Source organism: Penicillium concentricum (genome assembly GCF_028827145.1).
Source record: "Penicillium concentricum strain IBT 3081 chromosome Unknown utg000001l_segment0_segment0, whole genome shotgun sequence".
Classification (NCBI taxonomy): domain Eukaryota; kingdom Fungi; phylum Ascomycota; class Eurotiomycetes; order Eurotiales; family Aspergillaceae; genus Penicillium; species Penicillium concentricum.
Window position 1 is genome coordinate 1,202,453 of NW_026622754.1, and position 26,119 is coordinate 1,228,571.

The 26,119-nt window shown below is 49.1% G+C and overlaps 12 protein-coding genes across 12 annotated transcripts; 7 read left to right on the forward strand and 5 right to left on the reverse strand.

The window, feature by feature from the left end:
• Positions 1-66: 66 nt before the first annotated feature.
• N7517_000461 (uncharacterized protein) lies at positions 67-454 on the reverse strand (the record flags this gene model as incomplete). The annotated part of the gene is made up of 3 exons (XM_056718191.1): positions 67-124; positions 193-375; positions 432-454. 3 exons carry the CDS (start codon positions 452-454, stop codon positions 67-69), a joined length of 264 nt encoding a protein of 87 aa, XP_056582326.1.
• A 286-nt stretch (positions 455-740) lies between these two features.
• Positions 741-1,949, forward strand: N7517_000462 (mitochondrial 54S ribosomal protein mL44; the record flags this gene model as incomplete). Its single annotated transcript, XM_056718192.1, has 1 exon — positions 741-1,949. One exon carries the CDS (start codon positions 741-743, stop codon positions 1,947-1,949), a length of 1,209 nt encoding a protein of 402 aa, XP_056582327.1.
• Positions 1,950-2,414: 465 nt separating this feature from the next.
• Positions 2,415-3,341, reverse strand: N7517_000463 (basic secretory family protein; the record flags this gene model as incomplete). Its single annotated transcript, XM_056718193.1, has 1 exon — positions 2,415-3,341. One exon carries the CDS (start codon positions 3,339-3,341, stop codon positions 2,415-2,417), a length of 927 nt encoding a protein of 308 aa, XP_056582328.1.
• Positions 3,342-4,590: 1,249 nt separating this feature from the next.
• N7517_000464 (uncharacterized protein) lies at positions 4,591-8,723 on the forward strand (the record flags this gene model as incomplete). The annotated part of the gene is made up of 4 exons (XM_056718194.1): positions 4,591-5,046; positions 5,108-5,226; positions 5,282-5,490; positions 5,554-8,723. The coding sequence occupies 4 exons, from the start codon at positions 4,591-4,593 to the stop codon at positions 8,721-8,723; spliced, it is 3,954 nt and encodes a 1,317-aa protein (XP_056582329.1).
• Positions 8,724-9,323: 600 nt separating this feature from the next.
• N7517_000465 (uncharacterized protein) lies at positions 9,324-11,234 on the reverse strand (the record flags this gene model as incomplete). The annotated part of the gene is made up of 1 exon (XM_056718195.1): positions 9,324-11,234. The coding sequence occupies one exon, from the start codon at positions 11,232-11,234 to the stop codon at positions 9,324-9,326; it is 1,911 nt and encodes a 636-aa protein (XP_056582330.1).
• A 1,146-nt stretch (positions 11,235-12,380) lies between these two features.
• On the forward strand, positions 12,381-14,106 carry N7517_000466 (transcriptional regulator family TF; the record flags this gene model as incomplete). The annotated part of the gene is made up of 3 exons (XM_056718196.1): positions 12,381-13,222; positions 13,284-13,728; positions 13,777-14,106. The coding sequence occupies 3 exons, from the start codon at positions 12,381-12,383 to the stop codon at positions 14,104-14,106; spliced, it is 1,617 nt and encodes a 538-aa protein (XP_056582331.1).
• Positions 14,107-14,720: 614 nt separating this feature from the next.
• On the reverse strand, positions 14,721-16,734 carry N7517_000467 (glycoside hydrolase family 13 protein; the record flags this gene model as incomplete). Its single annotated transcript, XM_056718197.1, has 5 exons — positions 14,721-15,249; positions 15,306-15,647; positions 15,701-16,118; positions 16,180-16,309; positions 16,363-16,734. The coding sequence occupies 5 exons, from the start codon at positions 16,732-16,734 to the stop codon at positions 14,721-14,723; spliced, it is 1,791 nt and encodes a 596-aa protein (XP_056582332.1).
• A 731-nt stretch (positions 16,735-17,465) lies between these two features.
• N7517_000468 (uncharacterized protein) lies at positions 17,466-19,085 on the reverse strand (the record flags this gene model as incomplete). The annotated part of the gene is made up of 1 exon (XM_056718198.1): positions 17,466-19,085. One exon carries the CDS (start codon positions 19,083-19,085, stop codon positions 17,466-17,468), a length of 1,620 nt encoding a protein of 539 aa, XP_056582333.1.
• Positions 19,086-20,475: 1,390 nt separating this feature from the next.
• N7517_000469 (uncharacterized protein) lies at positions 20,476-21,114 on the forward strand (the record flags this gene model as incomplete). Its single annotated transcript, XM_056718199.1, has 1 exon — positions 20,476-21,114. The coding sequence occupies one exon, from the start codon at positions 20,476-20,478 to the stop codon at positions 21,112-21,114; it is 639 nt and encodes a 212-aa protein (XP_056582334.1).
• A 438-nt stretch (positions 21,115-21,552) lies between these two features.
• N7517_000470 (Gfo/Idh/MocA family protein) lies at positions 21,553-22,707 on the forward strand (the record flags this gene model as incomplete). The annotated part of the gene is made up of 2 exons (XM_056718200.1): positions 21,553-21,589; positions 21,644-22,707. The coding sequence occupies 2 exons, from the start codon at positions 21,553-21,555 to the stop codon at positions 22,705-22,707; spliced, it is 1,101 nt and encodes a 366-aa protein (XP_056582335.1).
• A 250-nt stretch (positions 22,708-22,957) lies between these two features.
• On the forward strand, positions 22,958-24,017 carry N7517_000471 (uncharacterized protein; the record flags this gene model as incomplete). The annotated part of the gene is given in 4 exon segments (XM_056718201.1): positions 22,958-23,071; positions 23,090-23,344; positions 23,422-23,852; positions 23,867-24,017. 4 exon segments carry the CDS (start codon positions 22,958-22,960, stop codon positions 24,015-24,017), a joined length of 951 nt encoding a protein of 316 aa, XP_056582336.1.
• Positions 24,018-25,015: 998 nt separating this feature from the next.
• Positions 25,016-25,273, forward strand: N7517_000472 (uncharacterized protein; the record flags this gene model as incomplete). Its single annotated transcript, XM_056718202.1, has 1 exon — positions 25,016-25,273. One exon carries the CDS (start codon positions 25,016-25,018, stop codon positions 25,271-25,273), a length of 258 nt encoding a protein of 85 aa, XP_056582337.1.
• Positions 25,274-26,119: the final 846 nt, after the last annotated feature.

A 26,119-nucleotide genomic window follows, 5' to 3' on the forward strand; every position in this document is an offset into this window, starting at 1 on the left:
CGAAAAGAAAAGGTCCGTCCTGCTGAAAATCCTCCTACAACCGCCGTCCAGTATCCTGGACCTTCTTCATGACTCGTTCTTCGCGGCTAGTTTCTGCTCGTGTTCGCGAATTTGCTTGCTCCAGCTATAAATTAAGAAACGTAAGGGTCAGCATAAGGTATACCGAGTGACATAAGAGTTCGGGTAACGGACTATCGGCTGGGGAAGAAGCGGCCGGGCTCGGGCATCTTGTCGCGGTATTCCCGCTCAGCACTGATGCTGAAGGCGACAGCAGCGACGCCAATGACAAAAGCGCCCATGATCGCAGTGTTGACCCTCCAGTTGGCTGGCTGGGCGTACCAACCACCAGCGGGGGACCAGACTTCCTTGGGGTACCTGCCAGATCAAATCCATTAGCTCCTGGCGAGGTCATGAAAAACGGGAGTACGTACGGGATCTTTCCACCTCCACCCATTGTGACGAAGATGCAATTGAAGGGTTTGTTGAGTAGATAAAGCGAGCGTAGGGCTAGTAGTTCTTGAAGGTGGAAGCCGAAAGGGCCGTCTCGGTCGCAGGTCTGATGCCAAGGCGCTAATACCACATTAGGTTTAGCGCAACCTCACACGACTTGGCCATCCCGTGACTGCCGCGACAATTTCTCTTCTCTCTCGTTGATGGTATGCTAATTGATTGCGTCGCGATTCTCCCTCCCGTCCATTGTATAATCTTTTTACGACCCTCAGAATACCCCAATCGCCCAAATGAAGAGACTGCAACTCCAAAGATGGAGCAGTTCAGTCCTTTCGCCGCGGGCTCGGACTGTTAACCGCCTGCATCAACACATCTACGGGCAACGGTGTCAATCGACCGCTCCCCCGGTCCAAGCCCGTGATGACCAGACCACCGCGATTTTCGAGGAACCACCAGCTTTGGATGAGCAATTGGCTCAAATTGTCAAGGACTCTCACACCCGCCACTCGCAACTCCAATATCCCTCTCCCCCAGTCGAAGCAGCTCGACAATCTGCAAAACTCGCCGCTCTCCACGCTCGACTCTACCTACCCTCCAGATTACCTATCGAGACACTTGCACGGACACTAGTCGATGCATCAGCAGACCCGAACCCGAATTTCAACAATGCCTCGCTGGCCACTCTCGGTCACGACCTCCTTTCCTACTACGCAACCGAGCACCTTATTTGCACTTACCCTCGTCTGCCCTTGACCGTGATTTTCGCTGCCATGTATGCCTACGCTGGACCTAAGACTCTTGCCGCGATGGCACGAGAATGGGGTGTTGACTTGGCCGCGTTGCCCGGTGGTGAGGTTGATCCCGGTCTGTTGCAGTTCCAGAGGCTCGAGCCTGGCGCTGAAATTCCCTCGGGCCCGACTCACCCGACAGCACGCCCATATGAAGCACAGAAGAACTGGAGGAAAACGGTCACTTCTAAGATTTTCTATGATGATGAATTCGGTGACCCGCTCAAGGGACTCAAGCCCTCTGCCGCCGGTGTCACCACCGAGCAAGCAAGCGCCGAGTTCGTCCGAGCTGTTATGGGCGCCATCTACCTACACGCTGGCCGCGCCGCTGCCAAGCGATTCTTCGAGCAACACTTCCTTTCACGACACCTCAACATCTCAGAATTGTTCAACTTCCAGGCGCCAGCCCGTGATTTGACCCGGTTGTGCGCTCGCGAGAGCTTCGAGCGTCCAGTCGCCAAGGTCATCAGTGAGACTGGTCGTAAGAGCAGACACCCCGTCTTCGTGGTCGGTATCTTCTCTGGCCAGGATAAGCTTGGGGAGGGCGCTGGCGCCAGTCTGATGGAGGGCCGCGAGCGTGCTGCCGTTGCCGCGCTTAAGGGTTGGTACCTCTACAGCCCTCTTTCTGTACGCGTTCCCAGTGCGATGGAGGAGCCATCAGCCTTACCGTGGAAGCCGGTCCACGTTGACCTGGGCGAGGTCATTGTTTAAGATATTTGGTGCAATGGGATGCCTTGGTTCAAGGCACGGTAACATATTATTTCATGTCTGTTTTTTTTGTCATCTCGCTTTTCTTTTTCCGGTGTGCTATTCTTTCGCATGGGAAGCTGGCCGGCGGTAAAAAGAGTCATCTATCCTGTCTCCTGCATGACTGGATCCTGTACATTATGGGAATTCCAATCCCTTCGATTCACCTGGTGTCTTTTTCTTCGAAATTTCCCTTGCTGTTTTCTTTTCTGATTTACTCTCCAGTTAGATATCGGGCAAAACTAGGCATGTCATGGCCTTTGTTTTGGCCCTGCTATTCCAATATAGAAGCTCTCAGACATCTACTGAATGCATACAAAATCAATGTTAATGGAAGCTTTCTAGTCTTTGGATCCTGCTAGTTGTATATCTCTAGTTGACCACGTGAACCTACCAATGTCTATTCATCTGGACTTTACATCCACCCCATTATTCCCGGTTAAGAATCTCATCCTCCCATTTCCCACTACTTCTCCCAACACCCACCGTAGGATTATCCAGATACTGTCCGTATTCTTCCCACAAGTCCCCAACCCCAACCCCGAAAAGACCCTTCCAGAACCCGATACCCTCTTCACCAACATACCCAACTCTCAAAAGCCGATCATTCAACATCCCCACAGCACCCCTCCCAACCCTAACATCCTCAATCCACGCCAAAAAATACGCCGTATGCTGATACCCCTCATCCCACTTCGGCGGCCGTTCCGCAGCAGACACAGGCCGTTTCCAATGCGGCGGCTCTAGCCCAGCCTTGAGTCTCACAAAGTCCGCTATTCCCTCGATTAGTCCGCCTGGCGGACCCGGTATATCCTCATCACTGTTTTCGAGGCCCGGCGGCGCGGTGTGCTGATAACAATGCACGAGCTCGTGCGTCAGAACCCCGACTAGCTCATGGAGCGGATCGGCTTTCGCTGAGGGCCCGGATGTACAGTGCTGGATGTACGGGAGGGAGACATGGATTTCCTTGTGTGCATCGTCGAGCTCGGTGCCTGTTGTGTAGGCTACGCCGCTGTAATCGCGGAGGAAGACGGTTACAGATCTTGTTGGTGGGATGCTAGGTGTGAAGGTGGGCCGCTGGGGGTTCTCGGACTTTGGGGATGAAGTGTATAGGTATTTGATGATGTTTGCTAGGGCTTTGTCGAGGGTTGATGCGACGTCTGGGATGAGGGTGAGGAAGGCGGTTGAGGCTGGATGGCGTAGTTCTTGTACGTGTAGGCGGAGCTTGGGTTGGGGGATTTGGGAGGTGAGATCGGATTCTATGGTTGTTTGCTTTTCTTCTTTGCTCGGGGTCTGCGGTGCCTGCTTGGGGATGTTGGGGATTGCTGAGGGATGAGGTGCTGGGGATGTCGTCATGGTGTGTGGGTTGACGGTGATTAAGGATATCTGTTAACGTCCGACTCTCTTTCCAAGGTCTGAAGTGTATGAAGGTCAAGGTTAGCGGGGTTGGAGCACGGGTGCTGACTTTGCCCTAAAAAACTTATCCCAAACCCTATAAGGGTCCATGGTCATCTTTAGGAATACACTCAAATGCTTTTTTTTACCTATACATATTACTGTATATACCTTGTCGGTGATCCTTAACAGGCGATATGCTCCACTTTGACGATCTCGTGGGGAGCTAGGACGCTTTGATTCACATTGATTGGAGTGAAAGCGATGTATGGAGTAAGATCTAATCGATTGCATGTATATTGAGCATTATATATTGGGTTTTAATATGGTTGGACAATGCAGTGAACATGTTTCAGTGCTTATTTGTTAATATGGTTTGAATTACTATTTTGATACCATGTTTTTTTTTTTTAGAACATAGCCAAAAAGGCTGATTGAAAATCTGTCTACTCATTTGTCTAAACATTGCCATTGAGATGTAAACATGACGATGTTGGTTGCCCACTGCGACGCGTGAACCCCAAGTTAATACATGTGTAAACAAACCATGTTGGGCTCTATCCTTCCAAGGTTCGGGCATCTCACATGTAAGTGTAGATCCAAGGATGGGAAAAGACAGGTATAAAACTAAGTACTATATTAGGAATAGTAATTCCAAAACCTACCTAGGTAAAGTATTCCAAGGACAACCCCTTTAATATCCTTTATTCTTTTTACTATCCCTCTATATCCCTCGCGCTTATCGTCACGCGCTTATCGCCCCTTGTTTTCCCTCTGTCCGCTTTTCAACATCCCACCATATCAAGATCAACTTTGCGCTCTATTTGTCGCTACTTCATCGCATTCTGTATGTTACGATCCTCCAAATCCGAAGCCTCCACGGTGCTCCTCGTTCCTCTACTCCCGACACCCCATACCTTTTGCGACTCCATCCTATAACCATTTTATGATTTCACTGCCTGCACACATCCATGTCATATTTTCTTTATCACAATCGATCTGCTTTTTCTGACCTATTACTCTCGTGCGCTGGTGGAATCTGCTGCTAACTCTCATCTTGGCTAGTGACAAATCGAAATTCGAGTCTGTGCTCCTATCCGCTATTAGCCTTGTCGCGTTTTGATTCCCCCGGATCGACCATTACATACATCATCCTTCTGTCCATCCCCTTCGTCTGACCCGAGTTGAACTCAATCTCTCGGTGTTGACAATGGAGGCGAAGGCAGCAGAACTACTGGCGGCCTTCAAGAACCCCAACCTGTCCGTCGATTCCAAGATCGCCTACCTCTCTAGTGTCAAGTCCGATATCAAACAGAAAAATGTCCCCGAGGGAGCCATTCGCCCCATTTTCGAAACACTACGCCTCGCCGTCAGCTCCCAACACTACTCTGTTCTCGGCGCGGGGTTCTCCACACTCGGCCACCTCTTGAAGCGCCTTGCAATCCAAGATCAGGAGCAATGGATTGTTCATCAGGCGCAGAGCTTGTATCCTATTCTTTTGGAGCGTCTCAATGACCCGAAAGAACGTATAAGAGCCCAGGCTGCATCAATATTCACCGAACTGTGGCCATTTGCAGGCAATGAAGTCGAATACCATGTTCTGGAAGTTGCAATGGCTGGGAAAAATCATCGGGCGAAGGAAATGAGCATGCTTTGGTTGGCAAATGTAGGCTTATCCGTGGATGCACCTTGCAAGGCTTGTCTCAGATACTAATCTCGACCTACAGATGACGAAGCACCATGGTTTGTTGTTCCGCCAATATGTTCCTTCTCTAGTTTCGTGCTTAGAGGACGCCGACAGCGCCGTTAGAGATACGGCTAAGTTGGTTGTGATCGATCTGTTCCGGTGAGTGAAACTTTCCCCCTTAACCGTTATATGCATTGCCCCTAACCAAACCCAGAACTGGCCCCGCAAGAGCAAAGTCGGACCTGCAAAAACAAATGGCGGCACGCGGTGTGAGGAAATCTATCGCGAATGCTATCCTGTCGGGAATTGGCTTAGGGTCCATTGAACCCGAGACTGCATCCTCTACGCGCCCAATCTCTCGGGCTGAACGCTCAATTTCAGTGATGTCCTCACGTTCACATGCTATGGAACAGACTGATGATGGTGAGTATTTTGATTATATCGATATCCGTGGAGACTACCCTCGGTGTACTAACTTGTTTATAGAAATGGAGCCTGTGAAGCCCCGCCCGGCTTCTAGAGCCAATCGTGAGAGACCGATGGCCTCCTCCGCACCTACAGAACAACCAATTGTCAGCCGACCTCGCACACCGGCCCCGACACCAGCACCCCAGGAGCCGTTGCCAGAAGATGATGGTCTGGAACCGTTCGATGTTGCCTCGGCAAGGGATGTCGATGATCTTGTGCGCGATATGCTCCCCTGGTTCGAGGGAAGAGAATCCGAGGACAATTGGTCAAAGCGTGAAAAGAATGTGATTCTTTTCCGCAGACTGACTCGAGGCAACGCGCCACACGATTTCTCGCAGACATATATCAATGCAGTAAAGACACTCCTTGACGGTATATTGAAGGTTGTCAACTCTCTACGAACCACAATGTCTAGCAACGGCAGTCTTTTGATCCAAGATATTGCCCGAACATGTGGTGCTAGACTCGACCCAATGGTGGAGATTATCATGCAGAACCTGTTGAAGCTTTGCTCGGCGTTGAAAAAGATTGCCGCGCAAAACGGAAATGCCACTGTTGAAGTTGTCATTCGAAATGTTTCATTTAGTGTTCGCCTCCTGCAGCACGTCTCTTTCGCAACCCAGGATAAGAATGTTGCAGTGCGGCTGTTCGCGACTGGGTGGCTAAAAGCTTTGATTATTCGCCAGGCTCATCATAAAAGCGCAGTTGAACACGGTGGTGGCCTTGATCTCATCGAGAAGTCGATTACGAAAGGATTGGGAGATGCCAACCCTGGTGTGCGCGAAGCAACACGGGGCACGTTCTGGACGTTCTACAGTGTGTGGCCGGACCGAGCCAATATGATAGCAGACACCCTCGACCCAAAATCGCGAAACTTGCTGGAAAAGGATTCATCGAACCCCAACCCCCCTTCAAAAGGTGCTCCTGCATTACCTGCAAAGAGCCCCGCCAAGAGTCGTTCCGCTTTACAAGAAGCTATTGCTGCTCGGAAGAAGGCCCAGATGCCTTCTCGACCTGAGTCCGCTCAGCCAACCTTTGCCGAGGCGAAGCCATCTGTTCCTGCCTCCAAGTCCACCCGGAGTGTACCCACTGGGGCCCCTCTCTCGTCTCTGTCTTCTGCGCCTATGAGACCCGCCATGAAGCCTCGACGGCCAGAACTGAGTCGTCCTGCAACTGCAGACCCATATGCTCGTCGCCCTGAGTCACGAGCCCAGTCTAGTAGTACCCAATCTACCCGACAAGCGACTACTTCCCCCCGGGCTATGAGATCCAAGCCCTCAACACCTACATCAAAGGTCCCCCTAACAGCGCCTCGCACTCGCCCACCTGAGTCGGCACAATCTGCCTCAACGAAGGGCAGGCCGAAGAAACTTGATTTGTCCAAGTCCAAGTCTCACAATGATCTCATGGCTGCGAGTCGTGCTCGCAGTGACTCGAACGAAAGCCTTAACAACCTGCCACCTGCAAGATCCCCCCGTCACGGAAATTACCTCACTCCGTCCGAGGACCGGCATTCCCCCGCATCTATCATGTTGGAAAGTCCCCCGCTTAACGCATCACAGCCTCTTCTGTACTCGGCACCGCATGGTCCCCACGCGGACTCGGTTCCTATTGAAGAGCCGAAACCAATGATAGAAGAACCGGAACCAATGATACTGGATGAACCTGTCGTTGCTGTACCTTCACCGTACATCCCCGAACCTGATATTCCAATGTCTCCCGCTCTTGTGTCTCCTGTTCGCCAGCATTCGGATCTGGCCTTTGGTTCTGGACCTGCATCTGCTGTCAAACCCCAGCCAGAGTCAATGGTGATCTACGAAGATCCCACCACGCCCACCGCGGACACACATGAGACTCCTGACTACGCCACGTCGGTGGAAAGGTTCTCCCCTTCAAAGTCGTCCCCTAGCCGTCCTGATCAACCTGAACATGGCGAAGCAGAAATCCACCCCATCTCTGATGATATTTCAGCCTCGGTGGTCGCTTCAGCTAGGAAGCCTACACCTGATTTGGCCCCTAGACAGGACTCTGGTATGAACTTTGAAGTTCGAACTCCATCTCCAACACGCCGGGCACCGCTTCAACCAAGTCCGTCGCCCACGAGGGGCCGTGTCCACCCAGCGGCTTCTAATATCATGGACATTGAGCCCGTGCTTCCCCAAGAGCCTCATGTGGGAACTAACGGGACCGATAACAATAATGAGAATGCGACCCCACGCCTGACCAAGGCTGTGGACTTGCCCGCGGTCCCGCGGTCTGCAGTGAAGCCGAGTGCCCTCGAAGAAGTGACAGCAAACGAACCTACCCCACGTTCTCCAGAAGTGAGACAAAGATTAGTTGAATCACTGTCTCAATCAACACTTTCCCAGTCGACCTTGTCCCAATCAACAATGTCTGACGATTCCACAAGACGTACTCGAAAGTGGGTTGATCGTCACCGCAGCCCTAGCCCACGTTCGAAGGACCCTGTTAATGCCAAGGAAATGATCCGTAAAGGCCTCGCTCGCATTCTCTCAAAAACCATGGAGCCCTCGGGATACCGGAAGCTACAGGGACTTATCCAATACCACGGCGACGAGATTGTACCCCAAACTCAGGAGTACAATGCGTTGCTGGAAGCTCTATTTGCAGAACTGGAAGCGACCCCTTCCAACCGCAAGGATCATGACGTGAAGACCCAAGTTTTGGCCACTATCCGTTCCATGCTCCTACGGACCCGTGAGCACTTCCACCCGTATGACACTCGCGCCATGGCAGCCATCATCCGGGCCCGTCGCCACTACGAGTCCACTTCTCACTTTGTGAGTTGCCTAGAGGAGGTAGCAGACAAACTGGTATTTTTGACCTTGCCGCAGACCGCGATTGTCGGTGTTCTGCAGGGACTGGATCTCGGAGCGGACGCAGAAAACGATGAGACCTACAGATCCACCATCATGGGCTTGAGTACTATCCAACAGTCACTATCGCGTCCCGGTATCGATATCGACGACGAGCTTCTGGCTCGCATTGGTGCCGTCGTGATGCAGCAGCTCGGACACCCCCGCCCAGGTGTCAGGAAGAATGCCACCGAGCTCTGCACATTCCTGAACATCACCTTCGGATCCGAGAGAGTGCAAAAAGTCACACAGCCTCCTCGTGAAGGATCCCTTAACCTTCTTACCTACTTCATGGCCCGACGGACTCAGTAATTGTTTTTGTTTTTGTTTTTGCTCAGGTCTACCTGCGTATATGTTTAATACATCTGTGTAGCGTGGTGGCGTGTCGGGCCTTAGGCTTTCCGGTGTACATAGGTTCTTGTTCCATATTTATTTTGAAAAAATTCATGTTTGTATTTTTATTTCTTTTCTGATGTACAACTCCTATCGATATTCCCGGCAGTCGTTGAACTATAGCGTGAAATGGCATGAATACTAGTATCGCGTGCTGGGAACTCTCACTCGTGATTCCATTGCGTCAAGCTTGCGAAACGGCACCAGAAGGTATTTACAAAAGCTACAGTCAACTTGTGATGTGAAGCCTGAGGAAATCATGATTCTGATAGTCAGTGGAATCACGATTAGCACAGCCTACAGGGGAGGTGCGAGCTTGATACTTGGTAGTGAGAGATAGTTTGACAGTGCGTATGATACAGTTAAATCACAACAACATCAGAATTACTGACTATGTACGAACAGACACAAAGCATGGCAACATTAAAATCTCAAAGAAGCAGAGAAGCATATTCGATTTCCTCATCCTCCGCCCTCAAAAACAGATGCGCACGGCCGAGAAAGCTGAAACAGGCGAATCTACTGCACAGTCCACTTGCCAGAATAAGCTTGGTCGACGTCGAGACGACCTGCCTGGGTGGCATCCCAGTTACCTGCTTCGAAGCTGATAGCGGTATTTCCAACTTTATAACCACTGATTGTGAGCCCCATACTAGCACCATCGGACGAGCTTCCGAGTGCCACCTTTTGGTTGTCATGGTTGGCATCGGTGAAACCAACGATGGCGCTGGTACCAAGCTGTGGAACTGGTGAGAACTCCTCGATCCACGCATTTTCGATCTTGAAATTCTCAATATTGGACAACATGTTAAGACTGATCAATCCAGGTGAGATGCCCTCGGAGCGGATATTTGACACGGTGAAATTTGAGATCGTGGTGGTCACATCTGCCGTGTTGGTGGCATCTGTATTGACATAGCTAGAAGAGGACCCAATAATTGCGCGCGGGGCATACCCGAGGAACGAGTAGTATCGACTATGGATAATGTCCAAGTGATCGATGTGGATGTTTTTGAGAGCTCGGGGATACCAGCCCAACTGGATGATCGGCGCATTGTTGGTCTTCCAAACAATCACCCGTTCAGCCAGAACACCGGAGTAATAGGCTTTGATACCATCATCACCCGTATGGTAAAAGACATCGCGCAGGTGGCCATTGGTGTACATTTGGAGACCATCCGTCTGGCCATAGAAGCTACCAACCTGCTTGTAATCGGAAACATCGACGCTGAAGCCATTTGGAGGCGTGCTGTCGTTATCGCCGTAGAAGTCCATGACATTGAACGGGGCTGCGTTGGTGGTGATCCCATTCATGGTCCAAGTCTGTCCCGATGAGACGCCGTTTCCTCGCCACATCTTGAGAGATGTCTGGTCCGACTTCGAGTTACGATAACCATCGGCTGTATTGGCCTGGTAGACGTACTGTTCGCCCGACAGGACGCCGAATCCAGTTGCCTTGAGGGGGGATTGACTGTTGTTGTATTCAATAGCTCCTTTCACATAAGAGCCAGGTGCCAAGTAGACCCATGACACCGAGGAGCTCAGCACTGCTCTGTTTTTACCGGTGAACCAGTAAACCCCGGGACCGAAAGAGACGATGGACTTGTCGACATTCTCTAGGCTCTCTACCAGCCCTGGCTTGACCTCATAAATGTCGTCCTTCTTGGATGGGACCATGTCATTGCTCGGAAACGGACTGGCAAAAATTAGAAGCGCGTTGAGTGGCTCTCGTCCCACGATTGGCATTGTATCAGTATAAGTGTCAACATAGTTCGGCGCAGCATTGTTCACGTCCTGAACGTAGTGGGACTGGGAGGCAAGTTCCCGCGTCCGATACTCGATGATATCGTCAGCGAACTCCACGGAAAATCGGACACCGTTCGTCTCAGGGGTGTAGGGCACCCTGATCAAGGCAGCATTTTCAGAGGTCGTGACCGTAAACTTGCGATTGGTTGGGCGGATAGTAACGTCGTCGGGTGACACTGCCTTCCCATCTAACCGGGTCACTTTGACGACGACGTCACTTGCGTACAGAAACTGGGTCCAGCCCATGGTCACACCAATATCTGCTTCAACCGCGATCTGGTCGTCATCGTTGCAGATGTCCGGCTTATCAGGATAGCAAAGCTTTCCTTTTCCACTCCGGGGGATGGTCTCGTAGACAAAAGAGTCATAGAACGTCCCATCGTCGTCAGTGGAAACTTGAACCGAGTATTTATGCGACTGGCGCACACTTTCATCAGCTACTGGAGAATTGGTGTTGATAACTCCAGTAGTGTGCCACCAGGTTTGAAGGTCCTCACCACTGGCAGTGATAGCTGGGATGTTGGTTGCCCGCTTGTGAAGTGTATGATAGGGAACAGCCAGCGCAGTCGCCTGGAAAAAGATGCTAGTCAGAGCGACGAGACCAATTCGATGAATGATCTGCATTGCGAGGAAGATGAATTTCAGCACACCTGGTCGAGCTATAGCCGGTTTCTCTCTGGGGGTAATGAAGTATATGAAAGATCAAATGATTGGATCGAATTGATATCGGTCTGAGGTTAAAACAGAAACACGAGGACCTTGGTATTCTGGTATTCTGGTTGATAGAAATGGAATGGGAAATATGCCTTTATACCCCGAGGAACATTACAGGAGGATTGATGGCAAAGTATATTTTCACACTATTCCCACTTCCTATAATTCTACACTTGTATTCTAATCCACTTGAGCTCCCCCCCCAGATAGTCATAGGGAACCGAAATACGTCCGATGTTTTCAGCTGTCTAGGCCCCCTTTAGGGCGTTTGGCGATGTCAAGATAAAACCAAGGCCGTTTCACCTTATCCCACCGCACTGTCTCCATAGTACCATTGGCTGCAACTGTATTCCTAAAAAGTACAGACCCGCACAATCTTCACAAATTAATTGCTCACCTATTACAGAACTAGCCATCTGTTTGGGGAAATGTTACAAAAGGGGGTACTAAGCCGCTATTTAGTATCCGGAGGGCCGAAAATATTGTTAATCAAATCCCGATATATTAATTTGAAGATTCTAAAATCTCCATATTGAAAAATATTACCCTCGCCGTAATTGTTCACTAAACGAAACCCTAATCACTAGGGCCCGAAGAAGGCCCGTTGTAACGCATTGACTCCAGGCTAAGCCGACAACCGTTTAATGGGAACGTGAACCCAAAGCCGCATATTTATCGAATTTTGTTGCGCAAGGAAGATGACAAATTGAGGTCGGTCTATTAGGCTGAATGTGGTCATTGAACTTCCTGATGCCTTGGAAGGTCTGGAATCAGCATTCTAGTTTCAGGGTATCGAACTCCTCTTTTTACTAGTCTGTGATCAAAGCCACCCGCATTCAAGGCATAGACTAAATAAGGATAATGCCGGTCTTGGCTAATTTAGTTCCATTGACATAGAGCGGATAGCCGAGCTTATAGTCCAATAGGGGCATCTCCGAAGGGCTGATATAAAGAAGGATTAGCCATTTGCGGGGTTACTCTCTCTTTGAACTAGTTTAATAAGCCTTAGAATATAAATCTTAATCTCTCCAACTACTCGGACTCATTTCGGCCAAAATGATTGCCTCCCAGAAACGCACCTCGGCGTGCGATAATTGCCGCCGACGGAAAGTCCGGTGCAATCGTGAGCAGCCTTGCGGGAAATGCCAAGAGGTGTCTTTGAACTGCCGCTATACCTCCGTAGCCCGGCGAAAAGGTCCCAAGGGCCGCTCAGCACCTGTGTTAAGCGCGCTGTTGTCAAGCACATCTTCTCCATTAGAATCAACCCTCTCAGCGAATAGCGCCAATGATGCCAATCTCTTCCCCGCATCCTTCCTTGAAGACCAGCCGATACTATCATTGCCAGAATATCGAGACTTTAACATTATCGGCCTCCATGAGATTGCAACGCCTGGAGTCCGGCAGAGGATGTCCACTGTATTATTACAGGCTCATGTCAAGATTTTCCTGGAGCATCTGTTCCCGATCATGCCAGTACTCGACGCTAATTCAATAACGCTTGACTCCCTACATCCGGAAACATTATCACCAAGACGATATGCCCTCCTCCTCGCGCTCTGTGCGGCCACTCATCTGCAATTGAACCTCGATGAATCTGACGGGAGCACATTCGAGGAGGCCTCGCCGTCTGGTCAAAGCCTAATCGATCAAGCCCTACGAGCGCTCCAAGAATTCGACCCCCTTGACATGCCTCACATTGATTCGGTGCTAACCTCTTTTTTTCTTTTTTCGGCCTACGGAAACCTCGACAAGCATCACCATGCATGGCATTACCTGAGCCAAAGTATCTCCTTCGCCCATCTCCTAAATCTGCACCAAGAGGAATCCTACTTGGTTCCAGATCCAGAAGCAGCCGAGCTGCGAAGAAGGATCTACTGGCTTCTCTTCATTACAGAGAGGCAAGCGCCACCCAGCTATATATCCTATTGTGTATCCAAGCCTGCTAACTTCGTTGGGTAGAGCGTACGCCTTACAGCGTAAGATGCCAATCACCCTCAGGCAGTCCATCCAGAAGCCATCCGTCTTCACGTCCGACTCCCCGGCGCTAGCCTATGGATTCGTGAATTTGATCTCTGTCTTTGAAGAAATCCCCGCTAGCCTTTACGACTGGAACATATCTGCCGGCTCCAACGGTGACCGCGCGGCGCTTTTCGCTGTTTATCATTCCGTTGCCCTTTCGACCCCATTGTTATCCGAATATAACGAAACGCAGAAAGTGGACTTGATGGTGACACGACAATGGCTTCAAATACGCCTGTGGAATATTTTAAATGATCAGCTTACCAAGACCTGCGATGAGGTATCCGTCGTTCCGTTGGACCTTCCAGCAACGGCGGCAAGATCTGTGATGGCCCTTATGTCAACCGTGTCACGAAAATCCGCCAACGCCCATGGAATAGGCATTGTAAGTACTGTCCTGATGAAATATGATCAATACTTATAATTCCTACAGGAGCAAAAACTGTATGACATTGGAGAGGCAGTCTGCGTGCTGGCACATAAATTACTTCCCAACAATACTGGCGGCGGCGGAAAACTATACATGGACGCACAAAACGTCCTATGCGGACTCATTGATAGACTGTCGGATATTCGTGGATCACAGTCGCACCTCTTGGCTCCCCTTCTCCAACAGTCCCACGATATTCTTGGTCTTGGTTCTCTGCCGCCACAACTGGGATTCCCTTCTCACTTGGCCCCTGATCTAACTACCAAAGTTAGTTGTTGGGAAATTGGCCCTGATGATGACGGCTCCCTGCAACCTTACACGGAAGCCTGTTGAGGAAAAACTCCTTGGTATGATCATATTGGGGTAAATTGAAGTATTTAGGTGGTGGTCATTATCTTCGGTCATGTCTTGGTTCTGACTTTGGTTCTCGTATGCGTTTTTCGATCATCACTGAAAAATGGGCGATCAACCTTTTATATGAACGGAAAGCCGTTAAAAAAGTCAAAAAATATGAAAGTGGATTCGTCTCAACAATATAATTCGGACTAAATCTAATTTCTATATCATTTTTTACCTTGCTTTATTGTTTGAGATTAAAGGCCCCTGGCGAGAGCTACGTGATGGTGCATCTCGTACGAGCCTTCTTCGGAACTATCCTGTGCCTCTAAGAGCTCGCTAAGAACTGGCTCTTGGTTCAAAAGCTCACAGAAACGGTAAGTAATTACATACACAATACGTGGGTTCATGCGAGAAAATTCTTCAAACCCCTTGTAATTCTGTTCTAGACGGACTGCTTGTTTTGGATTGGATCCAGGCCTTGTTTTCCAGTCAATATACAGGCTTCAAAAACACGACCATCTTCGGACCACCTCTATTGACAAGGTGGGAATCTATGGAATGATCAGACTAGAAATTTCAAGCCCGAAAAGGCGAAATTCTCGCAAAATTCAAATTCCATCAACGGCTAACCATAAAAATGCCTCGAATGGTGCCAATTTAATCACAATATCCAACACAGATCTCGTTTCTTGGGGATAGTTGGACAGGAGCGTCTTGCCTGACCAAAATCTCTCCCTGGTTGCCTCGGGGACCGACCATGATATCTCGCTGGCTCGGAAATTAATCACGACGAGCGCACAGCCGGTCTCGGATGTACGAGTGTAAGCAAACACGTCCGGATGCTCAGGAGAGATGAGGTCAAACGATCCGTAGACCAAGATTTCAGGGATACTCTTTCTCAGACGCAAAACATTCGACCAGTAGTAATAGACGCTCTCCTCGTCGTCCACCTGGAGCGCCGCATTCCATACTGTGTAATCATCGTGCACAGAAATCCAAGGTTTGACAGCGGAGAAGCCAGCATGAGTGGACGCATCCCACTGCATGGGAGTCCGACCATTGTCTCTCGACTTCATCCGATATTCGGTAAGATTGGTAGAATGCAAAGCATTGTCGTCCGGTTGGGTGCGTGTATTTCTAAAAAAGATCCGTTAGTGGTTTCTTGAACCGTTAGGAAAAACGGAAATGCTTACTCGTGCCAATGGTTCAGTGTTTCTATATCTCGGTACTCCTCAATCCCCCATGTACGTGGCACATTGGGCATACCGAGCTCCTGACCCTGGTAGATAAAAACAGTGCCACTTTGAAAGCCCATGAAAGTGGCTAGCATCTTAGCGGACCGAGTGCGGTCTTCAAGTTTGTCAGACGCGAACCGGGAGACTGTCCGTGGCTGGTCATGATTCTCGAGGTACAAAGCATTCCATCCATTATTCTGGTGCATGGATGTTTGCCATTTCGACACAATCGCTTTAAGGTCCTGCATTTCCCAATTGCCGCAGGTAAACTTGCCTCCTGTCCCGTGGTCCAGTTGAACACTCCAGATAAGTTAGCCAATGCAGTCGAATGGATTGTCCCTTGGAATACTAACATCTCAAAGTGGAAAATCATATTCAACTCGCCTCGGTCGTATCCCACTGCGTTCAAGATTTCTTGTACATCACTGACCTCTGGCATTTCCCCGACGGAAAACGCGTCGTATTCTTTCAGAATGCTTCCAATTTCTCGCAAGTAGTTATGCAGCTTCGGACCGCAGGCATAGAACTTTGCGCCACTTTGCCACTTTGAGGCCGGGTCGGTAATCGGTGCATCTGGAAAGGACGGGTCCTTGCTGATGAAGTTGATAACATCCATTCGGAATCCATCCACCCCCTTGTCTAGCCAGTGCCGAATAATCTTGTATACAGCGCTTCGAACCTGAGGATTCTCCCAATTCAGGTCAGGTTGCTCCTTTGCAAAAAGATGCAGGTAGTATTCTCCCGAAGCCTCGTCATACTCCCACGCGCTACCTAAATTGATGTCAGTCACTCGGAAACTGTTATGCCATTAGAAAGGACGTTGTCTAATCACCCCCAAAATAAGATACCCAGTTGTTTGGCGGCTGAGGTTTGCCATCTACCCCAAACATTGGCTTTCTCCAGATATACCAATCACGATAAGGGCTGTTTATTGAAGAACGGGCATTGCGAAACCATTGATGCTGAGTTATTTTAAGTCATCCATTATCCACAGTTTGGATGAACTAGTACTAACCTGGTCGGATGTGTGGTTCACAACAAGGTCCATCACAAGTTTCATTTTCCGCTCATGCAGTCTGTGAATCAACTCCTCCACATCCTCAACGGTACCATACGGTGGATGAATGCCGTAATAGTCCGAGATGTCATAGCCCATGTCGATCTGGGGTGATTCAAACACCGGATTGAGCCAGACAATATCCACGCCAAGTTTGTGGATGTAGTCCAATTTGGAGATGATCCCAGGAATATCACCAATGCCATCGCCATTGCTATCCTTGAAGGAAGCTGGGTATATTTGATAAACTGACGACTCCTTCCACCAAGCCTTAACGGACGGTCGTCCTCCGGCCACGTTTTTGTCTAAGATGGCATCAGTGGAACCCATTGTGCGGTAAACAAATATTGCTGAGAGATGATATTGATAGAATTCTGGGCAAGGGCTGATGCGAAAATAAATCTTTTATAATGACCTGCGGGCGAACGGGCTAATTCTAGGGCCCACTCCGTAGTAGCGCCGACGAGAGCCCGTTTTAAAAAGCAACGAGTTCGGGGGCATTTTCGCAGGAGACTCCCATTATGCCGGTTGGACCTTTCCCCACAATTGATTTAACGTATTATCATGGTTTGGTTGCCCGCTCAGATGGCTAAACAGACTCAGTGGGTTTGGGCTGGTGAGTAGTGGGCTGGGGATACCCGTACATTCGACTTCGCAGTCAAGAAAATATCCATTTGCCTGTTGCTCTTCATCCCTTCAGGCTCGTGGCTTATTGTATCATAGACCTACTATGTAGTACAATATCCTTGTGTTTTACTGTGTGTAATACGCTAAACATATGTTAAAATGCATCAATATGGTTATTGATTATTTACTTTCATCTATTGAAAACATAAAATTTTGTTGGATGATCCCATCTCGCATGTTGATCGCTAGCAGACTGAGCGATTGTTTGCTAGACTATCTATCAGGGTATAAATACCCTGCTTTCTCATAGAGTAAATTGCCAAGACTTCTTCATTTTCTCTCTCCCCCAGTAGCCACACAAATCTCATACATCAAACATGACATATCTATCATCCACTACAGCCGAGATGCTACATACGTCCTCCTTGCTATCTTCATTTCCCTTCCGTGGTCCCGGCTTCAGCAGCTTCATCGTGGAAAAGGTCGACTTTCGTAGATGCAAACTTCCGCGCGGGCACATGTTGTTCGAACAAAGCATCCATCTCAGCATACGTACGACCTCGAGGTTCCGGTAGGCGGAAGAATGCCCACACGAAACAAAGCAGACACAATCCACCCCAGAAAAACCCAGCCTTGCCTCTCCAGTTCCATGCATCCACATTCAGCATATACGGGATCACCACCCCGTTGAATATGCTAAAGCAGTTGTATAAATTGCGGGCGAGAACGACGGTCTTGATGCGAAGTCGGATAGTAGGAATCTCGGATACTAGCGAATAGCAAACTGGCCCTGCCGAGGAATCATAGATGAACGTGTAGACCAAGAGCATGGAGCCGGTCGCCCAGGAAGTAGCCGGTGTTGCGGGAGCAATGGCGATAAAACCAATTATCAAGAGAATGACACAAAGAGTGGCCAGGCTGTAAACATATAGGGTTCGTCGGCCAAAATAGGACATCAGAACCCAAGAGAATATGGTACCAATGAAGCCGATTCCGTACTGCGCTAAGGACATGTTGAACGACTGAGAGACGGCCAACCCAGCGCGCTGGTAAAAAACAGTCGAGTACGCCATCAAACCGGCCCCGCAGAGATTCTGTGCTGCCCAGATCAGACAGGATATCTCGGTCCGGCGGAGGTTGATACCACGGAAGCAATCCAAGTAGCTTGTACCTTCATTGATCTGCTTCTCAATCTCGTCGGTGTGGATCATCATCGCGACGGTCTCCTCTGCATTGAAATCAGGATTTCCTTTGGACGTCAACCTCTTAAGAGCCTTGACTGCATCCTCAGGTCGCCCCTTCCGGACTAGCCACCATGGGCTCTCTGGAGCTAACACAACCCCGATGAATATCGGAACAGGCCAAATCCATTGAATGGCGAATGGGATGCGATAAGCCCATTGGCCTTCTTGGGATGCTAGGCCCTTTAAGACCCCCGAGGCAATCAGTTGGCCCACCACCCAGCAGAGATTGACGTAAGTCGTGAGGTAGGCACGAAGAGCAACAGGGCAGACTTCGGAGGCATAGGTGACGGATAGGGTCTGATAGACCCCAAGAGGAATACCCATCAGAATCTCCCCAACTAGTAACGTCTGGACGTTAGGAGCAAAAAAGAGGATAAAGATAAAGGCGGTAGTGGCAATGAGAGATCCCATCATAGTTTTGCGGTACCCGAATCGTTCGGAGATGATACCGTTGGCAAACAAGCCCAGAATTTGGCCACAGTTCATAGCATTGGATAACCCTGCCTGCCATTGTGCCGAAAGCCCTTGGGAGCCATCTGAGAGTGTATGTCCATATTTTTTGTTGAAGGCGGGAAACCCGTAGAAGGACCCCAGGAGGACGACATCGTAGCCTTCCATCACAATCGCCGTCGAGATCAGGACGGACCACCCGACTGCCTTGGGGTACAGTTTTAGACCTTCCCAAAGTGACATGTGGTGTTCTTTGTCGGTGGCAGCCTTGGCCGCCTGGACCAACTCATCAGAATCGATGTCCAGTGGTGATTTGCCATCAGATTTCTCCACATGATGGACAATCGATTTGGAAGCCATCTCGTTGATTGAAGTAGAGAGTGGTCGTAAAATGCGTTGTGGTGATCAGTAATGGCAGTGGATTGGAGACATATCCCACGAGGTGGATGAGTCGTGAGCAAAGAGCTAACTACCTACTCTATATATCTTCTCTCAGAAATGATCCTTCTATGCAGGGCAGCGGAGCTTCGTCGGCATCAATTTGCATTTTCTTAAAGGGGTAAGAGTTTTTGCCCTGGGTCTGTGGTCGTTAGCTTCCCGTGCCGAAGAAAGGCCGTTCGTATCCAACAGTGGCGGCTCGGGCTGAGAAGGTTCGAATAGCCGGTCATGTCGACCCCTTGTAGTAAGAGAGACAATATCAAGTGACGAATGCCGGAGACTGGAAAACAAGGGAAAATTCGACCGAAAATTTAACGGAGATTTCGCTCCTACTAGTGGCTCAGGCCGCCAAGAGTCAAAAACGAGGTCATCCAGCATTGCAAGGGGGAAATGTACAAGCCAAGGATCGGCTCTTCTGCGGACCTAACGAACTTGAACGGTTGTGATAACCTTTTCCAACATGCGAATTCTGCAATAAAAAGGAATAGAGCAAAAGTGGGACATGTCATGGAACTTTGGTGAAGCTAACATTACCCCGGCCTGCTCTGCTAGACTGCAGGAAATCCGGGGTCCCCGGAAAAGCGGCTGGTCCCGTGGAATCCCTGAAATGGATCTCGTAGAACACGAAGAATTTGCTGAGGTAAGGAGCTCATATTTGAGAATCTAATATTAGTTATTATTTCTGATTATCAAGCAAGTGACTTCCTTACTTCCAAGGCGATTAAAAAGTGACTTCGTCAGTTACTAAGAGGATGGTTGGCGAACGAGTCTCAAATCGAAGTCGAAAACATTTCTATACAACATTTGTTTTTGCGAGAGGTCATAGGCCAATAGCAGGAGCCCGATGTTCTCATCCCTCTTTTATCCATCTTTATCTAAATTTGATCCGAGTCGGTTCAAGTGGACAAAAAGAGTCAAAATTCAAGGATTGATTCACAGTACTGGACTCAGTCCTTCCCTGTAAGAGCTGGAAACAGTACCCTGTTCTTTCTATGACCAATCATATGTAGGCTCAAGCTAGCATGAGATACAAAGAGTCTCTTTGTGCTCATTCTTACACTTGGTTTACTTGCTCAGTGTAAAGAGGCAAAAGCCTTGGGTACAAAGGGATTATGCTATGGCGCACCGAGTTTGCAAGATACAAAGACAACAAAGAGAATCTTTGAGATCAAATATAGTATCGTGACTCGAAAAACCAAGTTGCATAGCCCCTCGTGGCTATATAAATGGTTATATCTGCCTTGAAAATGATATTTCATCAACATTACCTTTGAGTATCCAGCTCACCTCACTAGCAGACCAGCTTGCAATCATGAAGTTCCCGAAAATCAGCCGATTCAAAGAGCAGTCTGAACACTTCACACCCGAGGCAGTTGAGCGCTTCCCAATCGAGGCAGCAGAAGCCTTTGAGCCCCAGGACGAGTTCATCCGTCGAATCTACCGCACCGGCTCTCCCCCAGGTACTCTCGTTTGCTCATTCCCCGAGCCTGCACCAGCGACAAGTCTTAACCAGTTCCGTTTCCAGCTCTACCGCGAGAATGGGGTTTGGCCCGGTCTTACCGGTTACCTCGACAAGTATGTGAACCTTACACACCTGGTCTGGAGCATGTGTGCTATGCTTGCCGATAGCAATATCGATCCAGATTGGACAAATACATTTGAGATATGGCGCACGGAGTGGAGACAGTTCAACAAGAGTTTTGAAATTCATGGAAATACTACGCGCACTTTGGATGTTCCCCCCTCACCAGTGGATGTTATCTGGATTCGGAAGCCTAACAGCCTTAAATATGTGCAAATTTCTCTTAGTGAATACAAGGAGAAATACGATGATCACGACATTCTGCACGCTCTCTGGAAGTGGATGCTGCATGATGTGCCAGCTGAAGCTATTGTTGAAGGGACTTATCTCATTAAGCTTGGGTATGAGCCTTGGTTCCCTAAGGACTAGAGATTTAGGATGTGCTTCAGTAGAGTTGAGATAGACCGAATAAATGTCAATTATGTCCTGATTTGAAACGTGAAGTGTATACATAGACTTGTTGTAATAGTAGAATATAGTAGAGACATGGAGTAGTAGAGATTATTTACTGGGTCTTGTCAGGGCTTCGCACGGAATCTGGTTCCCGAGGGTTTGATACATTAATGCCCTAATATGAGGGGTCCACGGGAGTTTGAGCAAGAGACCTTCTCATTCCTTCTGGTAGCCCTGATATTCTGTTGAAATGACAGTAGCGCTTCGGGGTTTGATCTCCGGGTGTGTCATTACTGAAGTTCAATGAGCTGTCTATGCGCTCCACAACACCGAGGCAAACCTCGTCTCCTTCCATCTGTTACAACCCAATAAAAATTTTTATTGCATTCATCCACTGCACAAGTAATATTCGTCATGTCTAACTTGCCCAAGGTTCGTTGGGGTATCATTGGTGATTCTGAATCCATCCCCGAGTCATGTATGGTAAGCTAACGCCTTCCATAAGCTACCGGCATGATATCCTCATGGTTCGTGCAGGATCTGGTCCTCAACTGGGCCGAAGCCAAAGTAGAGCATGTTGTACAAGCTATTGGCACTTCAGACGTTGAAAAAGGCCAAGATTTTGCGAGAAAATACTGCCCGAACCAAAGCCCAACGGTCTATACGTCCTACGAAGAAGTGTATCGCAATGCAGACGTGGATATTGTATATATCGGAACCCCTCACGCCTTTCACTATCGCAATTGCATGGAGGCGATTTCTGCAGGGAAGAATGTCTTGTGCGAGAAATCCTTCACACTGAATGCCAAACAATCGAAGGAGATATTCAATGCCGCTCGCGAAAAGAATGTATATGTGGCAGAAGCAATGTGGCTCCGACATCGACCACTTTTCGTCGAACTGCAGCGATTGCTCCACGAAGAGAAGATCATTGGGGAGGTCTTCCGGGTGTTCTCAGATTTTGCGTCTGGTGTTGATATTGCTTCACTTCCACCCACATCCCGATACCGCAATCTCGCATTGGGGGCAGGGTCATTGCTAGATATTGGGGTGTACTCGCTTACTTGGGTGAGAATGGCGCTGGGTGGAGATAAACCTGATCAAGCAGAGATGCCGCGGATTATGGCCGCGCAAACACATGAAGAAGGCGTTGAAGTGACCACCAGTGCGATTCTGCAATATCCCTCGGCTGGAAAGCAGGGTATTGTTACTTCGACGACCAAAGCTCTCAGTGCTCCTGGTGAAGTCTTTGCTGTTATACACGGGACCGATGGGTATGTTGAGGTAGAAGGTAGAACTCCATCTGCGCCGGAATCCTTTACTGTGTGGAAGAAGCAGGAAGGGAATCCCGATCGTGCGTGTTTCCCGAGGGAGATGTGTCAAGGGAAGAAATATGAGTTTCCGACTCTGGGGCGTGGCTTCGTCCATGAGGCTGAACAGACGGCACTTGATATCCTCGAAGGCCGGAAGGAGAGCAAGATTATGCCGTGGGCTGAGACATTGTATATCATGAATATCATGGATGAGATCCGTCGGCAGGGTAACACAATATATCCCGGAGAGAGATGAGTCTCTTGATCGGTCTCTTTCTCGTATCAGCTCTATTGCTTGTTCTTCGTCACAAAACCCACGCGGACCTATGCGAAATTGACTCTAGTGGTAATCTACCACAACTGACACAAATATATTTAGATTCCATGCTGTACGTAGAATGGTAGGCGCTTTTGTGTATTAAATAGCGGTGAGCGTTTAGTTACCCTACTCTTCTTTACATCATCTCCTACTTACTTCATTTGCTCCCTCTTACCACCCTTCAAAAATGAGGACTTATGTGGTTTACAGACATGATGATGCAATCAATGACTTCTTCAAATCGAACACCACAGTCACGAGACAACAATGCGATGACTTTGCTATTGCTCGCGCTGGCGATGTGTCTACTCCTTTATAGGTGCAAGGAGTGTGCAGCTATACCGTAACAGCTGGGCCTAATAAGTCCAAGCTGTTCCAATTTCGAGAGGCGGATTCTACCATTGATATGCGCAATATCAGTCTCGCCAAGGCAGTTCATTCCGAGTTTGTTGCTAGCTGCACGTACCTCGGGGCCTTGGGCGATTCACGGCCACTCCATATCTACGAGATGGAGACCCTTCCTAGGACTGCTCACATTATGGCGCAATTCCACCAGACGACATGTCCCGGCAGGGTAATACCATCAAGGACCTTGCTAGGTATGTCTAGAGAATCTGAGGCCTCATCTGCAAGAGATTGCTGACATTGTAGGACAGGTTCTTTGCACAGTCATGGAATTATGATCAACGGCCATGCTCAGACGACACCGATATCTTGATTAGGGATTTTGAATACAATTTTGACGTTCTTGCTCAAGACCTGCCGTCCCGCTTTACACCAAACCTAGAGAGGGTTCACAAGGAGCTCCCATCCCTCTTCTCAAGCGCGCTCCCTTTTGTTCTTAGCCATAGGGACCTTAACGTGATGAATATCCTCGCCAATCCTAAAACTGGTAATATCACAGGTATTGTGGACTGGGCGGAATCAAGAATTCTCCCGTTCGGCTTCGCGCTATATGGGCTTAAGAATCTTTTAGGGTGGATGGATTCCACGGGGAGGCACTACTACGATCACCACCGCGAACTCGAGATCCTCTTCTGGAAAACCTTTCGGGGGGAGCTAACAATTTCTCCGATTTTCATGTGGATTTGATCAGCGCTGCGAGAAAGACCGGGCTTTTCTATCATTATGGACTTGTTTTTGACGTACAAGGTGCGGTGCAAAGTGTGCGGGAGGAGCAGCCGGACGGTTCCCTTGAATATCTCAATGCTTTCTGTACAGCTGGTGAGTGGGATCCTGTTTTGTGAGATAGGTTATTATGCGTTACAAGGCAGACAGAAGCACGCCTCAGGACAGGATTACGCACATGGCTTAAGGAAAGAGGATGTAGGCCAGATACTAGCCTGGTACACTGATGGGGAATGAAGAACTGTTCCCTTCTGGTAGAGGAATGTAGTGAATGTCAGCAACATCAAAAATGGAAAGTGCGATAAACATCTATACCGGAAGCTCCTTCCTTGTCATTGTTACTTTCCCCTTGATTTGTGTTCTTAAATACCTCAAATCCCTTGACCACGGACTTGCCATCTCTCTCTAACTCCTCTCCAAAATCCTTGGAGCCACGGTGTGGCTTCACTCAAGAGGTGCCCACCTCTTGCAATAAGGAAAACACCACGCGGGTTACACGAATCATCGAACCCACGATAAATTGCTGGTCCAAAAGACACCGCATTCTTCATCAACGGACAGATTGAGCTTGGGTATACAACAGGAGTGCAAGGGAGATTTCAAGAGAAAGTCGACCAGTGGCTACCATGAACCGACGACCTTGAAAACACAAACCTAGACACCACGCGTGTGATGGCATCGAGATGGCATCCAGGTCAACAAACCCCACCGTTCAGACAATACAAAGAGTACGAATGTCGACGAGGTAACAATGATCTGGTTGACGACATACATATAGCTGATGGGTCATCTCACTATTCCTTACGATGAGAAACCGGGACGCCAATCACCAGCTCTATGGAGATACAGGGTGGTGGACTCTGCAAGTGAGGCAGATATTGGGATGTATGTTGATATTTTAGACTACGGAATGACTGTTAACTTGGTGCTAACAAAAGGAACAGGAAGTCAATTACGCGGCAGTGGGCCGTTAAGCACAAATTGATACCCGACCTGCAAAATCTGCTGCCCAGTATATGAGCAGTGGATCAAAGAGCGAAGTTATGTCGAAGCGTCATCTACGACGCCTGTCGACATAACCGTGCCTGTGTCTTCTGCGACAACTGTTAATCCCACCATGCATACGTCTCCTACGACGAGTGATGGAATTGTTCCCGATCAGGCTGATCACGACGGAAATATTGACATGATGAAAGCCGGTCTCTTCGCGGAAGAGGACGTCCAAGTCAATACTAACCAAAGAATGATTGGCAAGGCACGGGGTCTCAGTATCCTTGAGAGATTTATCTCGTCGAGCGAGAGACAGAAAGCGTGCTTGAGGCTGATTCCAGGGGCCCACGGGAACCTGCATGACGCTGTTGTTGGGCGGGACTGACCTGATTTTTCCTGTCCCCGCAGTTTCTGAACGCTGCCGCGCAGTTCCTGAAGGACCCGTAACAACTGGTAGCACGTCCTGGTTAAGTCAGAGGTCCTTCTAGTAGGGCCTACCATCCAGTTACTGGATTATCTGGTGTCCCCTAAGCACTGGGTTACCAGTGGCAAGGGGGAACGTTCAGATCATCACGCTCCCTACTACGTCACTGTTCAACTCACTGCCAAGCCAAGAGCAGCCCCTAAATTTTTTTTCTGGCTGCGTCAAACGCAGCATTGCTCCCCTGAGCACCGCATTATACCCACGCTACGAGGGCAGCTCTTGTGTGCGCGCCATCATACGATCGCCACACACTCGCGCCAGGAACGTCTCTTCCATCACGTGACCAAGTGGCTTCGCTCTTCCCCTCCCTAAGCTCTCACAATCATTGTGTGAGGGTGACGTCCGATTAAGGACCTTGGCGTCAATGCTGCCAAGCTTCCTGCGGCCCCTGCGAGTTCCGCGAGTTCCATAGACGTAGCATTGGTATACTCCGGCGTCCGTACAGACGCAGTATATAGCATACAGTTACTCCCAGTCTAATACAAACCATGCGATCCCTTCTGAATCACATCTGATTATAGCTGATATGTGGATAGTATAGGAAGAGCCTGGTGCCTCGGCTACCCATCGCTCGGGGTGGAGAAGCTGGGGCAGGGGGACGGGAGGTACGTGGCGTACGGGGAGTGATTCCTTTTGCTGGAGGTAGATGTTGGATACGAATTGTGCTCGGGGATGAAGGGGGTTGATATACTGGATCTGTTGAGTGGGTTGTTTAGTTTAGCTCGTTGAACAAATGAGTGACAACAA